At 38.7% G+C, this 19,011-nt stretch overlaps 1 protein-coding gene across 9 annotated transcripts in view; it reads left to right on the forward strand.

Moving 5' to 3' along the window:
• RAD9B (RAD9 checkpoint clamp component B) overlaps positions 1–19,011 on the forward strand; it is a 31,955-nt gene that overhangs the window by 7,411 nt on the left and 5,533 nt on the right. For 4 of the 9 annotated variants that reach the window (XM_042910085.1, XM_042910079.1, XM_042910081.1 and 1 more), the window contains 6 exons: positions 3,998–4,097; positions 5,547–5,653; positions 11,963–12,069; positions 12,152–12,216; positions 12,770–12,892; positions 14,023–14,263. In XM_042910085.1, the coding sequence (XP_042766019.1) occupies positions 3,998–4,097; positions 5,547–5,653; positions 11,963–12,069; positions 12,152–12,216; positions 12,770–12,892; positions 14,023–14,263 (743 nt within the window). Of the gene's footprint in view, positions 1–579; positions 736–1,574; positions 1,733–3,997; positions 4,098–5,546; positions 5,654–11,962; positions 12,070–12,151; positions 12,217–12,769; positions 12,893–14,022; positions 14,264–17,107; positions 17,245–19,011 lie in introns of those variants that run through there. The other 5 variants (XR_006195140.1, XR_006195141.1, XM_042910080.1 and 2 more) reach the window with 4 other exon arrangements.

The raw sequence follows: 19,011 nt of genomic DNA on the forward strand, positions 1-19,011 counted from the left end.
GGGCCCATCAGTGATGCTGGAAGTAGAGTCAATCCCACCCAAACCTCATGGCAGCTGCAAAATGGGGAAGGGACAGCTCAGGAAAGAAGGGGAACATAGGAGATAGATGCTGCTACTTAATTAGGTAAGTACTTATACTTCCCCAAACTGTGTGTACCCAGAAAATAAAGCTTGCAACTTTATATTTATAATCTGGTGGAGAAACGTTCAAATTTAGTTGAGAAAAATCACCTGGGCAGGGATAGCCAATAAGCTGCTAGAAATACACATTTGGGATTTGGTAAGAAATTAAGGATAGTGATGTAAATCTGGCTCTCTTCACTGATAGAAAACACTTGAAAAAAAAACTGAGCTACTAAAAAGGACTGACTTCTCTAAATCTAACCATGAAAAGTTTCTGTAACAGTGATTTCTTGAATTATTTAGCATCTGCAAATAGATAAAAAAGGATTTATACCACTGAGAAGCAAGATTTAGCTGAAATATTTATGTCATTAATAATTCTACCAATTCTCCATACTTTTCTTTTGCACTGGCCCTAGAGTTTCTAAAAATGAGTCCATGAGTTCCTGAAGAACACACTCGGATATGAACCACCTGCTAATATGTTCTGTCCTGGCTCAAGGGGACAGGACTCCAACAGAGGGGAGCTTCCATAAGAGGAGTGCACTGGGATACTGAATGAAAATAAGACTTTGAATCATACGCATATATTAATGAAGTGATGTCAAGAAGGTTGGACTCCTTCAAGTTTTCAAGTTTTGGGCATTCTACAGATGTGCTAATGATTTTAAACTCAATGGTGAACTTACAGGGATTGAGGAATATTTGAATAACTTACAAGATTTTTGAAGTATCACTAGCCCCTAAAATTCTAAACTCTACAAATGTAACATCTCCAAACTAATGGTTCGTCCTTAGCTGTACCCCTTCAGGTTTGAAAGAGTTCTCTGGACCCATTGAGGGAAGTTTGAAATAGAGCTTATGAAGTGGCAGGTAGAATTCTTTCATAGCGCCAGGAATCCCATGGCAGGAGCAGATGGTATGAGACACCCACTACTCAGCGTGGTCCATCGACTGGCTCCTGGGCCCTAAATTGTTGTTACTATTCTGTGAGAAGATAGCGAGCTTATGCCAGAATTTAGGCCAAATACATTACTAAGCATTTGCATTAATTCAGCTGTTGTTGTTGTTGTTGTTAATAGTACTATTTTATCAAAGAAGGCAGTCAGTTCCTCTTTTTTTTTTTTTAAGGTTTACTTATTGTGAGAGAGAGCACAAGTTGGGGAGGGGCAGAGAGAGGGAGAGAGAGAGAATCCCAAGCAGGCTTTGCACCGTCAGCCCAATGCAGGGCTCAGATTCACGAACCATGTGGTCATGACCTGAACCGAAATCCAGAGTCTGACGCTTAACCCACTGAGCCACCCAGGTGGCCCAGAAGTCAATTCTGATGAAAACTCCCTTGTCTCATTACAGTCCGGTGCTTTGTGCAGCATAAGATAAAGCCAATAAATGACCAGGGGGGAAACAGGACTTCTAAATGTTTGTGCCATTTGCATGCTACCAAGGGAGATTGTTATTGTTATTAAACTAGAAACTAGAAAAACCACAGCGAAGAGGTACATCAAGCCAAATTACTCAAACAAGGGACAGTGGATGTTCTTTGAGCCAGAGACTCGAAGGAGAGAAAGCCGAAGAGGAAAGGCTTTCTGGTTAGTGGCATCACATCTGGGTAAGTTTCCAGCAGGCAGAAATGGGAAGGCATTCTGTGATGAGGGAGCAGTGTGATCAAAGGCACAGGTTGAAAGTGTTTAGCACCTGTTCATAAGGTAAAAGGTGAAGGAAGCCGATGGCAAGAAAAGGAGCATCAGGAATGACAGATTAGACATTTCTCAGCCTGGACATCTTTGGCAATGCCAGTATTCGCTCGAGGGAAATATTTAGAGGTATGCTTGTGCTGTGTGTGCCGGGGCTGTTTGTGAACAGTACCTGCGAAACCGGTAACGGTAGTTGCCTCTGTGGAGGATACAGGGCTGGCAGGAGTCAGGAGTGGAGGATGACTTACTTTTCACTGTCTCTCTGGTATCTTTTGAACTTTCTACCATCAGCATCTATCTATTACGTGTCCCTCCAAAAGTAACTCGAAAATATTTTTAAAAATAGGTAAGCTATGCCAACTTTTTAGATTTGTGTCTTCCCCAAATAGAAATCACAGCGATCCTTCACAATGCCATGCTCTTTGTAGTACATCTAAAATTTACGGACGAAAGCAAAGATGAAATAGGTCAGCTTATGTTACTCTAGTGCTCAAAACTCTCTCTCTCAAAAAAACAAAAAAACCAAAACCACCTTCCCCATTTTACATAGGGTATTAGCCAATGATCTTTCAATGGCCAGTGAGGTCCTACATGGGTTGGAAGCCCTCTGCCCAGTAAGCTCCTTCTCCCAGGTAGCATGTAACTCGCTGTTTCGCTTCCTCCAAGTCTTCACTCAGATGGTGTCATTTCCATGAGGTCTTTCGTGACCTCTCTATTTGCAATTGCTACCTACCACCACTGGCACTCCCTAGTCTTTCCTGCTTTGCTTTTCTGTGGTCTTTATCACCCTGTGACATATTAATTATTTACTTATTTATTTTCTTATTGTCTGTCTCCTCTCCCTAGAATGTAAACACTATGAGGATAGAGATTTTTGTCTGATTTGTTCTTTGCTAATCCCCAGCTCCTAAAATTGTTCTTGTGTAGTAGATTACCAAAAAAAAAGATCTCACAAATTATTTGCAACACCCCCCTCTTCAAAAGCTGGAGTCTGATTCCCCAGCTGGAATCATGGCTTGCCTTGGGCTTTATCAATTAGATGCAATAGAAGTGATATTCTGTGAGTTCCAAGCCTAGGCCTTAAGAGGCCTGGCAGTTTCCCCTGTTAAAGTAGGAACTTTTCCTCAGCATGAGAATACATGCAGCACAGTATAGACTTATGGAGGATGAGGGACCATGTGGTGAGAGGCCTCCGCTGGCCCCGCAGGCCCCCGCCATGCCTGTTGTCTACTGAAGCCTTAGACCTGAAAGTGAAGCCATCCAAAACGTCCAGCCACAGCTAAGCCAGCCTAAACCAGAAGGACTCAGTCGAATTGTGAGAAACAACAAATGTTTGTTATTTTGGTTTGTTATCCATAAAAAACTAACTAATGCAGCTTTGTACATAGTAGGTGGTCAGTAAATACTTAAGAAATTAATAAATGTTGCTGTTATTAATTTGGTACCAAAAAATCCCAGTTAGTTGAGAAACATTGTTTCTAGTGAGCCCTTTTGATTCTCACTGCAACATTATTATGCTGTAGAAAGTTACAGCCCACTTGGGTTTTATTACATCGGCTCTGTATTCAAACTTAGATTCAAATTTTGACTATACATGTTAAAATAGCATAGCCTTGGAAAGTCAGTCTCTCTCAGCTACAGTTTCCTCTTCTGAGAGTAAGTGCTTACACCATAGGAATATTGTGAAGATCAGAGGTCATGTATGTAAAATGTGTACTACAGTTCCTGGCACCTGGGGTCATAGCCGTTACAGCTGTACACTCTTCCTCTCTTCCTCCTCTCGGAAGAAAAGAATCCACAGACCAGATGTTCATGTCTGACTTCCGAGAGTCCCAGAAATCTGGAAATAATAGACGTGGATAAAAGGTAGTGAAAGGGAATTGTAAGTACGTGAACTGTAATGGGCAATCACTGTTTTACACACAGTTTAAGAATTCACCTGTATTTCAAAAGAACTTGGGAGCTCTGCTGATACTGTCCAAGGACCCGGCATGTTGCATAATGTCCACTAGGGGGCGATAAACACATTTATGGAGGAATAGTGTTCCTTCAAGCTATGTATGCACCTGCCTGATAGATAGTAAATGTTACTTTAATTTTGTTTGGCTGTGATGCTTAGACTTTTTAAATAGTTTGTTTTGCACTTAAAATTATTAAAAGGTTTATTTATTCTTTTTAAGGTATTAGAAGAACTCATAATGTATGTTTTCAAGAAAGTCAGCCCTTGCAAGTTATTTTTGAAAAGAATATGTGTTCTAATACACTAGTGATTCAACCAAGGTAATGAATTCTCTGGTATTTATTTTTCTTTTTCTGAATACGGGCACATAGTAAGGAATTAAGCTTTGTAATCAGTTATATTTTTTAAAAAAGCTAATATTTAACTTGTAGAAATCACCTTACAAAGTGAAGAGGAAACCATGAAAAAGATAATAGTAGATAATATAACTGCTTAATGGTAGCAATGATGATTTAGTGGCAAGAAAGTTCTGAAAATATCCTATTACTGGATTTTTATATTAAGTGATACCAAGATAGAAATATATTACCTGATAATACTTTGCATTTATATATTGCCTTCTGAGTCTTTAAAAAAATTTTTTTAATGTTTATTTACTTTTGAAGGGGGGGGAGGGGCAGAGAGAGACAGAGACACAGAATCTGAAGCAGGCTCCAGGCTCCGAGCTGTCAGCACAGCTCAACCCACGAACCATGACATCATGACCTGAGCTGAAGATGGACGCAACCGGCTGAGCCATCCAGGCGCCCCTGTTGTCATTTTTTAACGTCAGGTTATTTTGTATCTTATAAAACACCTCCCCCCAACACTGGAAAAGTTGCTAGATGAATTTGGCAGGTGTTCCTGAAATTTTGGCATCAAGAAACACTGCTGAGCTAATGTCTAGCATCAGGTTAACATCAACATCACATAAATTCTAAGAATCTCATTTTTTATCTAACAACACCTCAATTTAAAAAGTATCCCAGAAGTTGTCATGCAATAATAAAAAGATAACATAACTAAGAGCTGGCAAAGGATTTGAATAGATATTTTGCCAAAGAAGATATACAAATGGCTGAAAAGCACATGAAAAGGTGCTCACCATCATTAGTAGTTAGGGAAATACAAATTAAAACTTTAAATCTGTGAATTGTACAGTATGTGAATTCTGTATCAATAAAGCTGTTTTTAAAAAGGGAGCCCCAGGATAAAAGGGCATTTGGGATGTCAAGACAACCTTGAAAGTATAGGTATAATGTAGGACAAATAACAAAGGGAAAGAGAATATAGGCAGCAGGCTGTTTGTAAACCTCTACCCTCACCTGGGTCTCCAGCAGGTTCTATTTGAACAGCTCTGTTTTCTTATATCTCCCTTAGGCGTATGATTGCAGGCCATTAAAAATATATATTGATCATATAAAAACATAGAATTAAAAACATTTTCTTCCAGTGTCTGGTTTATCTTGCAGCTTTCACATGTCTTACTAAGAATATATTTTACTATTTTCTTGGCCTGTCAAATGAAGTTGCCGTTTTAAAATACACTGAAAATATTGCAGCTCACATAGAAAAAAGAAAATACAGGGGTTTTTTTTTGGTAAGCTTTTAAAAATCTAGCCTGACTAACCTGTTTATTTCCAGATTAAAGATTTGAGCCTTATTTAATAAGACTTTTTTTTTCCTGCTTGTTTTTCAAATAACGTAGTACTTTTCTTTACATTTTGTAGAGTGCTTGCTGAGGCGATTGTTCTTTTCACATCAAGTCAAGAAGAAGTTACTCTTGCTGTTACCCCACTCAGTGTTTGCCTTAAGAGTTCCAGTGACGAACCAGTGGGTAAGGACTACATCTGTCACGACACTTGGATGGAATGTCACTTCCTGACTTTCTTGATCACTGACCACAGTAAACATTAGTGGCATGACATTTATTCTTGTCTAAAAAGCAGTAAGATGTAGAAAGATCATTAAAATTTTTGAGAGATCCAGGAAATGGAACATAACCAATAATTAAAATATTTGGCTTTGAAATTCAGGTTGTTTTATTTTTTATATTAATTAATTGATTGATTTTTTAATTTATATCCAAGCTAGCATATAGTGCAACAATGATTTCAGGAGTAGATTCCTTAATGCCTCTTAACCCATTTAGCTTATCCTCCCTCTCACACCCCCTCTGGCAACTCTCTGTTTGTTTTCTATATTTAAGAGTCTTTTATGTTTTGTTCCCCTCCTTGTTTTTATATTATTTTTGCTTCCCTTCCCTTATGTTCATCTGTTTTGTATCTTAAATTCTTCACGTGAGTGAAATAATATGATATTTGTCTTTCTCTAATTTCGCTTAGCATAGTACCTTCTAGTTCCATCCACACAGTTTCAAATGACAAGATTCTTTTTGATTGCCGAGTAATACCCCATTGTATATATATACCACATCTTCTTTACCCATTCATCTATAGATGGACATTTGGGCTCTTTCCATACTTTGGCTATTGTTGATAGCACTACTGTAAACATTGGGGTGCATGTGCCCCTTCGAAACAGCACAACTCTATCCCTTGGATAAATACCTAGTAGTGCAATTGCTGGGTCGTAGGGTAGTTCTATTTTTAATTTTTTGAGGAACCTCCATATTGTTTTCCAGAGTGGCTGCACCAGTTTGCATTCCCACCAGCAGTGCAAAAGAGATCCTTTTTCTCCGCATCCTCACCAACATCTGTCGTTGCCTGAGTTGTTAATGTTAGCCATTCTGACAGCTGTGAGGTGGTATCTCATTGTGGTTTTGATTTGTATTTCCCTGATGATGAATGATGTTGAGCATTTTTTCATGTGTCAGTTGGCCATCTGGATGTCTTCTTTGGAGAAGTGTCTATTCATGTCTTTTGCACATTTCTTCACTTATTATTTGTTTTTTGGGGTGTTGAGTTTGATAAGTTCTTTATAGATTTTGCATACTAACCCTTTATCTGATATGTCATTTGCAAATATCTTCTTCCATTCTGTCGGTTGACTTTTGGTTGTGCTGATTGTTTCCTTCGCTGTGCAGAAGCTTTTTATTTTGATGAAGTCCCAATATTTCATTTTTGCTTTGGTTTCCCTTGCTTCTGGAGACCTGTTGAGTAAGAAGTTGCTGTGGCCAAGGTCAAAGAGGTTTTTGCCTGCTTTCTCCTCTAGGATTTTGATTGTTTCCTGTCTTACATTTAGGTCTTTCATCCATGTTGAGTTTGTTTTTGGAAATTCAGGTGTTTTAAAATTAGGAGAATGGTGGGGTGCCTGGGTGGCTTAGTTGGTGAAGCATTCGACTTCAGCTCAGGTCATGATCTCATGGTTCATTAGTTAGACCCCTGCATCAGGGTCTGTGCTGCCAGCTCAGAGCCTGGAGCCTGGTTTGGATTCTGTGTCTCCCTCTCTCTCTGCCCCTCCCCCACAAGAGCATGGGCATGCATGTTCACTCTCTCTCTCTCAAAAATAAACATTAAAAAAGATTTAAAAATATACAATTAGGAGAATGGTTACTGAGAAAAGTGTATCTTCAGTTAAGATTTTAAGATCTGTTTTTCATCTTTTTTTAAAGGTTTTTTTTGTTTTGTTTTGTTTTTAGTAATTTCTACATCCACTGTGGGGCTCAAACTCACAACCCCAAGATCAAGAGTTGCATGCTTTTCCAAAAAGCCAACCAGGTGCCCCTGTTTTTCATCTTTTATCACCCTTTGTGTTTGGCACAAAAAAAAAAATTAAGAGGGAGCAATCCAATTGAGATTATCTTTGATCACCTAAGAAGAAAAAGTAGCTCCAAATTAGAGATGTAAGATATTCCAGATGGCAAATACACACGGCAGAAAATGTGACTACGTCTTAAGTCAGCTCTTCCAAGAGTTACCTGGATTTAATGGAGAAACTAAGGCATGATTAAATTGGCAGTTTTGCTACCAAGAAAATTGACTAGGGTCTTTCAGACATAAGCTGTTTGAGACTCTTTAATTTTGGGTAATTGTGTGTGTGTGTGTGTGTGTGTGTGTGTGTGTGTGTGTGAGAGAGAGAGAGAGAGAGAGAGAGAGAGAGAGAGAGATAGCAGTAAAGAATATGAAGGGAGGGAATTGTATTATTTGAAGTGAAAAACCAGTAGAACCAGGGCTAAAATTGGATCAGATGACTTTTGTGGTATTTAGTTGGTGCCATGTTCTTTTCTAAACGGTTTCCAGTTGTGAATTCATGTAATGTTTGTAACAACTCTGTGATGTGGGTACTATTATGCCCATTTTTCCATGTGGAGAATATGAAGCACAGAGAAACGAAGTGACTTGCCTGGTGTCACACAGTTAGTAGTGCTGGAATATTATCTGAATGTAGGCTTCAAGGCACAGGCTCAATACCACTGTGTTATTATTGTTTCTCTGAAGTCTTATCTAGCATTGTTTTTTGACACCCAGAAGTGCATGATTTGGAAAATATATGCTTATTCTAGTAAAAGGGTCTGTTTTATATTCCGTAGTGCCATCTCTGAATAAAGATGGCCATTGTGTCTCACCAGGAGACACTGTCCCTTGTGAGAAGCTTTCTAATGAGTAGTTTTAGTTATGGTTGACTGGGGACTTATGGGCACAAGTAGCAATTGGAGACCCAATTATGCATTTTATTTTTTAAGGTTTTTTTTAACATTCATTCATTTTTTAGAGACAGAGACAGAGTGCAAGTGGGGGAGGGACAGAGAGAGTGGGAGACACAGAATCTGAAGCAGGCTCCAGGCTCCGAGTTGTCAGCACAGAGCCTGATGCGGGGCTCGAACCCATGAACTGTGAGATCATGACCTGAGCCAAAGTTGGATGCTTAACCCCGAGCCTCATCTGTTTATTACTGAACTTACTCTGTACTAGTACACTGGGAGTGACATGAGCGTTCTTGTTTGATAATAATGTATTTTTAGGGTAGTGTTTGATCCTTTTAAAAAGTATATACTGTTTATCCTTTGTTCTTACATAATTCATGGTCATTGAAGAAAATAAAAAACACAAACACTAAGAAAAAAAAGTCACCTGAAATCCCACTATCCAGAGATAAGCAGTTTTAATAGTTTGGGACATCTCCTTGTATACTTTAGATTTAATGACAGAAGATTGGTTGAGTGAAAGTAATGAAATACTGTGAAGCTATTAAAAGTAATTCAATAAAAAAGGGGCAGAGGACCTAAATACCCATTTTTCCAAAGAATGCATACAGATGGCCACAGACATATGAAAAGATGCTCAACATCACTCATCAGCAGGGAAATGCAAATCAAAACCACAATGAGAATGTGAGGGTGACCTGACTGCAACATCTGTCACCCCATCCATTGCCAGGGTTGATTTGGCTAATCTGTCTGGCTAGGCAGGTGTCCCCTTCCTCCCTTACCGCTTGATATGTGTCCCTCCAGAAGCTGTGTGCTCAGTTGAAGAGGATGACCTTCCCTGATAGAGGACTGTTCTTTGGTCAACGGTATACAAGTAGCTGCTCTCCCCTGCTACAACCTTCAAACAAGCTCTCACGGTCCTTTTGCAGGAGAACTTGGGTAGTCAAGCTTCCAAGACTTGAGACACATACAAATGAGGTGCTGCATGTGGTAGTCTGTCTTCCTTTAAAGAAAAAAAACACAACACACAATGAGATAATCATCTTAAAGCTGTCAGAATGGCTAAAATAAAAAACATAGAAATAATAAGTGTTGGCGAGGATGTTGAGAAAAAAGAACTCTTGTGCACTGATGGTGGGAATATAAATTGGTGCAGCCTCTGTGTAAAATAGTATAGAGTTTCCTGAAAAAATTAAAAATTGAAATACTAGGAGCATGTGGGTGGCTCAGTTGGTTAAGCGTCTGCCCCTTGATTTCAGCTCAGGTCATGGTCTCATGGTTTGTGAGATTGAGCCCTGTCTCGGGCTCTGTGCTTGGGATCTTCTCTCTACCTCTCTCTCTGCACCTTCGCTGCTTGTGCTTGCTGTCTCTCTCTCTCTTAAATAAACATAAAAAAAAAACCCAAATACAATATGATCCAATAATTCCACTATTGGGTATTTACCCAAAGAAAATGTAAACATTGACTTGAAAAGATATATGCACCCCTGTGTTCACTGTAGCATTATTTAGAACAACCAAGATTTGGAAGCAACCCAAGTCCATCCATAGACGAATGGATAGAGAAGATGTGGTATGTATATAATGTAATTATTACTCAGCCATAAAAAAGAATGAAATTTTTCCATTTAAAACAACCTGGGTGTACCTAAAGGATATAATGCTAAATGCAATAAATCAATCAGAGAAAGACAAATACTATATGATTTCACTCATGTGGAATTTAAGAAACAAATGAACGAACAAAGAAGAGAAACAAACAAAAAGCATTCTCTTTTATATTATTTAATGTTCATTTATTTTTGAAGGAGAGAGAGAGACAGAGCACGAGCAGGGGTGGGGCAGAGAGAGAGGGAGACACAGAATCTGAAGCAGGCTCCAGGCAGAGCCCGATGCGGGGCTTGAACTCATGAGCTGTGATATCATGACCTGAGCCAAAGACTTAACTGACTGAGCCACCCAGGTGCCCCAGCATTCTCTCTCTTTTTTAAAAAAAAATTTTTTTTTTACGTTTATTTTTGAGAGACAGAGACAGAGCACAAGTGGGGGAGGGGCAGAGAGAGAATGAGACACAGAATCCCAAGCAGGCTCCAGGCTCTGAGCTCTGAGCTGTCAGCACGGAGCCTGATGCGGGGCTTGAACCCACAAACTGTGAGATCATGACCTGAACCGAAGTTGGACAATTAACCAACTGAGCCACCCAGGCGCCCCTTGCCCATTCTCGTCAGTATAGAGAACAAACCAGTGGTTGGCAGAGGGAAGGTAAGTAGGGGGATTGTTGATATAGATAAAGGGGATTAAGAATACACTTATATTGATGAATACTGAGGAATGTATAGAATTGTTGAATTATTATATATGTGAAACTAATATAACAGTGTATGTTAATTACACTTCAAGTAAGGTGTAAAAAGAAAATGGAAGAAAAGGTACTCGTGTGTGTGTATATATTTCTGAGCATTTATATCAAACATTTTTGCAGTGAAAAACAAAATAATTTATTCTTGTCACTTATGTTTCTGTGGGTTTATGAGGCTCAGCTAGACAGTTCTCACTTGGGGGTCTTTCATGCAATTGCAGTTAGATAGCGGCTGGGGCTGGAATCATCTGAAGACATCCAAGATGTCTGATAGTTGATCTTGGGAACACAGTTGGGCCGTTAACCAGAGTGACTGCACAGATATGGCCTCTCCATTAACTTGGACTTCATATAGCATGAACTCAGCATGGTGGCTGAGTTCCAAGAGTGAGTGTTACAGGATAGAGGAAGTGGATAGAGAATAGAGGAAGTAGAAGTTGCCAGTCTCTTCAGAAACCAGCACCAGGTCATTTCACCTATAGCGCCATATCCTATTGGTCTCAGTAGTCAGAGAGCCCTCCTACCCAAATTCAGGAGAGGGGGACATAGACATAGACCCCATCTCTCAATGAAGGAATGTCAAAGGACTTGTGGCTATTTTTAATCTACCACTTACAGTTGAATTTTCATATTAAAATTTAACAAATGGGGTGCCTGGGTGGCTCAGTGGGTTAAGCATCCGACTCTTTTTTTTTTTTTTTTTTTAATTTTTTTTTTTCAACGTTTTTTTTTTTTTTTATTTATTTTTGGGACAGAGAGAGACAGACAGAGCATGAACGGGGGAGGGGCAGAGAGAGGGAGACACAGAATCGGAAACAGGCTCCAGGCTCTGAGCCATCAGCCCAGAGCCCGACGCGGGGCTCGAACTCACGGACCGCGAGATCGTGACCTGGCTGAAGTCGGACGCTTAACCGACTGCGCCACCCAGGCGCCCCGAGCATCCGACTCTTGATTTCAGCTCAGGTCATGATCTCACAGTTTGTGAGATCGAGCCCCACATTGGGTTCTGTGCTGACAGTGTGGAACCAGCTTGGGATTCTCTCTCTCCATCTCTCTGTGTCTCCATGCTCACACATGCTATCTCTCTCTCAAAAAAAAAAAAAAAAACCATTTTAAAAAAATTTCACAAGTACCTCTGGAACTAATTTTATTCTTTATTTTCCTATAATGTCGAACAGATTTGACCAGTTCTGTGTACAGTGAGATGTTTGTTGGCCCAGATGAGTTTGACTTCTTTCAAATTGGAGTTGATAGTGAAATAACATTTTGCTTCAAAGAATTGAAGGTAAACAAAAATTTGTGTCAAAATTTCACTGGTAATTTTTAAATAAAGATTTCAACTATTTTTCTTCTTATTTTTTTTTCAGGGAATACTGACGTTTTCAGAAGCTACACATGCTCCTATAGCCATTCATTTTGATTTTCCTGGGAAGTAAGTCCTTGGGAAGTTTTCTGAGTTTTTTTTTTTTTAATTGTTGTTATGTATCAATAATAAACCCCTTTGGATCGCTTTGCAGTTAATTCACACCTCAGGAATTGCTTACTTTATCAGCAACACTTATCAAACTAGAATTTTGAAGGATGCCATAACAGGGCATTTTTTAATTGGTAATTGAGAAAGATATATTCTGCAGAGTGAAAACACTTATAAATTTGACATGGTGCCGAATAAATTGCCTAATTAGAAAATTATACATGGCTTAAATAAGTCTAATCTCTATGAAGCTATGATATTTTATATGGTATTTCAGAACTAAAATTTCAAATGAGATTAGGTTAGGATAGATGTGTTTTATGAAATCAGATCTGATGATGTCTAAGGTCCCTTTCGGCTCTTAGGAGTGCGTTAACTTTGTGAAAAGACAAAAAGGACTTCTACTTCTATGATTTCCTTTTACTCTTGAATTAAGTGTCATTTTTTAATGTTTTCCCAGTGTCCATCAGAAAATGTGTGTGATGTTTGCTCTGACTTTGCCTTTTTTTAGACCTATGGCTTTAAGTATTGATGATATGTTATTGGAAGCTAACTTTATTTTGGCTACATTAGCTGATGAGCCAAGTAGAGCATCTTCTCTGCAGTCACTGTGTCTTTCCCCAAAACAAAAAAGGTAAGGCCAATGTTTCAACATCTTTATTGTTTGCGAAAAAGCCATTGCAATCTTATTCTGAAATAATTCATCGGCATTCATTTAGGAAACAGTCGAGGAACAAAACATTAGATCAGATTGACCGAATCAGGAAGAGCTATGGTAGGACCTAACTAGCATTGAGATATCCTCAGTCATGTGTTAGAAATTTGCTTTTTCTGTTCTGATCAGAATTTAATAGTTTTGGTTTATCTTTGTTACTACCCAAAACTCATTTCCATTTTTGGTAGTCATTTTTTAGGAGGGATATGGTGTTAAGCTTCACCGGACAGTTTTTATCACTGCCTAGAACTCTCTTTCTCAGACAAGGAGACAGCCATTGTTTTTCCTTCCCTTTTTTTTGTCTCTTAGTAACTTTTTTTTTTTTTTTTTTTTTTTTTTGGTGCAGGGTTCTTCACTGTAAAAGTAGCTTAAAGGTACTATGGGAAATTTGGAAAATACAGAAGAGTAGAAAGAAGATAATCAAAACTGCACTACCTAGAGATAGCTACTGCTAACATTTGCCTCACCTTTTTTTTCTCTTATTTTGCATATACTTGCATTTTAAAATAAGATCAGGATCATATAGCATATGTAGTTTTCTATCTTGTTTTTCCCCCACAGAATATATTGTGAATATGTTCCAGTATCACTGATTATGATTCGGAAACATGGTTTTTCTTTAAGATTTTATTTCTAAGTAATTTCTGCATACAACATGGGGCCCAAACTCACAACCGTGAGATCAAGAGTCACATGCTCTACAGACTGAGTTGGCCAGGTGGCCCTGGAAACATGATTTTTATTGACTGTATAAAATATTATCATACAGATGTTTAGTATTTGACTTTTTTTCTAACTTTTGGTCCTGTTACTACATCACAGGTTTGTCTCATGCACACTAGGTTGCTTTACTGAAGAATTTGAATCTGTAGGGAGAATTTCTAAATAATCATATATGTAAATTTTAACTTTCAACAACTAGTTCCGTGTTGTTTCAATATATTCTCTAAACCAGTGTTATCACTGTCATCCCATATTGCTTCATCAGTTATATGAAAATATATATTTCCAGGCAAACAGTTCATTCATTTAATCTCTTAATACCTCAGGTCAGAGCCGCTGAGTTCAAATTCAGAGGCTGGTAAAAATGTAACCAGCAAGGCCCCAGAATGTATCCTGAGAAAAGTAGCACCTAAAAGGCTTTATCCGAAGGAGACTCTCACAGATGTCTCTGCACTGGAAAACTGTGGCAGCCCCATAATGAAAAGAGCGAATGGAGACAGGAGTGAAGTGTCGGAAAGCAGCGTCAGCGACACGGAGAAGGTGCCGGGGTCTCCGTATCTGAGGAAGGTAAAGGGAAAGCGTTGAGACGCGACTGACCCGACCGTGTCTCAGTCAGGAATTCTCATCATCTGTCTCCTTTTGCAGTCTCCTTGCCCAAGCTCACCCCAATATCCTGAAATTAGTTCATCCTTACTTTTTGATAGGGCAGAGGTGAAACCAGTCTGAGATGGTGCAAAGACTGACTTATATAGACTGTCAGTACAAAAGAGTTAAAAATTGCTCATTGAGTAACAAAGTATATTCAAGTAGAGATTTGGGTCACTTGTTTAAAAGAATAAATTATGATTTCTTACAAGATACTTATCTGTGAGTACAAATACTTTGCTAAAGTCATATAATTTCTTTTCTAAAATAAGTGTCCTCATTTTAGTTTTCAAATTTGGCTGGGAAACCCTTTACTCATTGTAGTACAAATACAAATTTCATCCCAACAAACATCATAAATTTTTTCATAGTGGAGTCCCAGCTAATAACACTTGTACTACCAACATTTTACTAGTGGATAATAAGCTTTATGGAGTGCTGTTGTGTTAAACCTTATTATATCTATTGAGCTGAAGATAAATAGGATTTATTAGAAAAGTGAAGTATCTGAAATACCAGTCCCAATTTAACATGTTTACATTAATGTTTTATTCAAGCTACTTTTACTGGAAATACGAGTTTCTTAGAATTAGAAAATTGAAGGGAGAAAGAATATTTGTAAAAGTCACTATCTTTTATGCTGTATAAAAGATTTTTAGAATAGTAAAATTGGGTTGTAAACTCCATTTATTATTCAGTTTGATGCTATGAGTGTTTATTTTTTCTTTAAAAAATTAAAAAAAAATGTTAACATTTATTTATTTTTGAGCGACAGAACTTGAGCGGGGGAGGGGCACAGAGAGAGGGAGACACAGAGTCTGAAGCAGGCTCCAGGCCGTCAGCACAGAGCCCAACATGGGGCTCAAATCTACTGACCTTGAGATCATGACCTGAGCCGAAGTTGGACGCTTAACCAACTGAGCCACCCAGGCACCCCTCTTTAAAAATTTTTAATGTTTATTTTATTTTTGAGAGAGAGAGAGAGAGAGAGAGAGGGAGCGTGAGCATGGGAGGGGCAGAGAGAGAGGGAAACACAAGATCCGAAGCAAGCTCCGAGTTCTGAGCTGTCAGCACAGAGCCCAATGCAGGGCTCGAACTCACAGACTGCGAGATCACGACCTGAGCTGAAGCCGGAGCTCAACCCATTGAGCCACCTAGGTGCCCCTATAAGGTTTACTGAATACCTGTTCCATTCCTAGCAGTTGACAGTTTTGTCTTCTGTATCCCTAGCTTGGCCATAAAGTGAAAACAGAAATTTGTCCTTTGATTATACGAAAGTGTTTTCCCCCTCCTCTTTTTTTTGGTCACACGTTATGTGCTTACTTTTTCACAGATAACAACACAAAAACATTTTCTGACTGCTTCACCTCCCTGAAATTCACTGAGATTGCCCGTTTCCTCAGTAGGGAAAGTGACACGTATAAAGAACTGTAAGCTCCATGAGCACCATTACAGGTACTCTTCTTCAAATTTCCCATCACGTCACTTAAATTCTAAAAAGGAAATTCTATTTTTAAAGGGAATTATTTACCGTAATGTGGCAAATTCCTGCAAAACTGAAATTGCAATATGGTTAAGTATGTATCCCCATACCATCTTCCTCCCAAACTACTGTGAGCCTTCAGGTTGGCCTCCATGCCTCCATGTCTCCATTCCCCTGCACTCTGGTTCTCCTCAAAGTGTTTTAGAAGATCTTGCGCAAACCTTCTAGCTGAGGATGGAGTACAGGGGTTCAGAGTGCTGGCTCCAGGTTTAGAGCTCCTGGGTTCACATCCCTGCTTGCCACTTACTAGCTGTGTGACTAGGACAAGTTACTCCTCTTTGTCTTAGTTTTTTTTTTTTTTTTTAATCGGTAAAATGGAGGTAATAATAATACTACCCATTAATTAGAACCGTGGAAACTAATTGAACCAATATATGGAGCTGGCACATGGTCGGTGCTCATTAAATGTTATTTTTACACGTCACTCTCCTGTCTTCAAAACTCTTGGATCATTCCTTTTTTCCCATGAGATTACACCTAAACTCCTCGGAATGGCATTCGGGGACCGTCCCTAAGATATTTACTATGCTCTTCACTGGGCCTCCTCCTTCCCTCCCTCTTGCCCCATTGCAGAACACACTCCACGCCGGGAATGGCAGATAGGTTTCCTCTCTAGTAACACCACCTGTCAGTCATTTGGTTGGGCAAGCTGAGAATGACTCAAGTTGTATCTCTAGTTGATTAGCAGTTATCTGCCGTGCACACTAGAGGGCCATCACCTGTGAACCAGACTAAAATTGTAGCCATTATGGTGCTAGTGACATTCTTATGATAATATGGCCCATCCTGTTTGTTTCGTTTATTTTTAACTTTTCGTTTTAAAATAATTTCACTTCTAAAAAGTTGCAAAATTAGTACAAAGAATTCCTACATACCCTTCTCGCAGACTCTCCAAATGCTAACATTTATGTGTAACAGTACAATTATCATTTCATCAGAGAAAAATCAGAAAGTACAAATAAGAGATTTTCAGAGATAATCACTATGAACACTTTTATTATTACTCTACCTGTTAAGACTTTTTCTGTGCATATGTACACACTCATACTTGTACACATGCACATCAATTTTTTTTTAATTTTGAAATAAATTCAGACTCACAGAATTTAGTATATAATTCCGACATGCCATTTACCCAGATTCCCTAAATGTTAACAGTCTCCTTTAGTCTGGAACATTTTCTAAATCTTGTTTTGCCTTTCTTTACCTTGACACTTCACTAGAATATCCCTGATTTTGAATTTTCCTGATGATTTCTTCATGGTTAAATTCCAGCTGTGTATTTTTAGTAAGAATACAACAGAATGACGCTGTGTTCTTCTACATCATATCTGGAGGCACATGATGGAGACTTGCCTTGGTAATCCTAATTTTTATCATATAGTTAAGGTGTTATCTGCCAGATCTCTCCACTGTAAGGGTACTTTTTTCTGTTAGTAATTGAAGGTGTCGTGGTGGAAGATACTTTGAAACTACATGAATATCCTGTTTCTCATCCTACTTTTTGCCTACTAATTTTAGCATCCATTGATGCTTTTTTTGTCTAAAATAGTTATTACTGTGATGCTTGACAAATGGTAATTTTTTGGTGGGTAATTTTTCTATTATCTGATGAAATTGCACTTTAATAACTTTCCTTCCCCTCATCTGTTATTCAGTTATTTAGATCACAAAATACTCTTGGATATTAATATTACTTTCTGGGTAATGATCCATCATTTATTTTGTTGCTTGAACTCTCCGTATTTGGCCACTGGGAGACTATCTCTTTGGCATGTCTCCAGCATTTTTTGAGCACTTACTTACTTTTGGGAAATTTAAAGTGTGCTAGGCTTAACTTGTATTTCTCTGACTCCAACCCAAATGGAATCAGCCATTCCTCCCAGAGTCCTGGTTCCTTTGATTGCGGATGGTAGACAAAAACAACTTGTGGGTAGTAGGTTTTGTGCTCCTTTGTACTTGGGTTTCCTTGCTTCTAGGGCCTCTCAGCAGACAGAACTAGGAAACATATGCATTTATTGACATACACACATACTGATCGATTTTTGTATCTATTTGTGTACATACATACATATGTACACGAAAACCCATGCATTCATAATGATACCTCCAGTTCCAGTCCAACACCACAGGGTTCATACTGGCCTCCCCCTTTTCTTTATAACTCCTTTGTCTGACAATGAGAAACTTGGCTGTTACTATCTACAACATGTTTACTTATTGCTCAGTCCAAGAACGTAGTTTCAGAATTGCTAACCCATACCCCTGGAAAAATGAATCTGCTAACAGAGGTATAATATTTGTGAACATTTTTGTGTCTTTAGCTATAAAGTGTATATTCAAAAGACCATTTTTCAAAGTTACTTAGGGTAGTTTCTTCCTTCACTCATATTTCAGTATGGTTATATTAATCATCATATGGATACCTTTGTTTGCTTGTCTTCCATTCTGGTTCTCCCCAAATCCTTGTTGATTTGGTCTTTGAGTGCTGACCCGTGAACAGCACTAGAAGTCAGAACTATGCAAGCGTCTCTGCAGAGACAAAGAAGGGATCATCACTCCCTTCTTTGTACCCTTTGTAGAGAATACATCTCATTAGTTTTTCATTGATCATTTGTGTTAGTTTTGCACAAATGAGCAGATGCATATATTTTATTTCTTCTCCTTTCTTATACTATACATGCCGTTTTCCGCTTGGCTTTTTGCACCTACTAGTATGTACTGCAAATCACTCCCTGTCACTTTCTATGTTTCCCCCCCGCCCAACAGTTGTGTAGTATTTCACCTGTGATGTACCATAATTCATTCAACCATTCTCTTATATGTGGGCATTTAGATAATCCCCCCTTATATTTTGCAGTTACAAAGCTGCAGCGAATAACTTTTACACATGTATTTTCATATTGTCGAAAGTGTATCTTCAAGGCAAATTCCTAAAAGTGTGTTGTTTTTTCTGCTTAAATATTTATTTTGAGAGAGAGAGACAGCACGGAAGCAGGTGTGAGGCAGAGAGAGGGAAAAAGACAGAACCCAAGTAGGCTCTGCACTGTAAGCGTGGAGTCTGTTGTGGGGTTCAAACTCACGAACCATGAGATCATGACCTGAGCTGAAATCAAGAGTCGGAGGC

Source organism: Panthera leo, chromosome D3, assembly GCF_018350215.1.
Source record: "Panthera leo isolate Ple1 chromosome D3, P.leo_Ple1_pat1.1, whole genome shotgun sequence".
NCBI lineage: Eukaryota > Metazoa > Chordata > Mammalia > Carnivora > Felidae > Panthera > Panthera leo.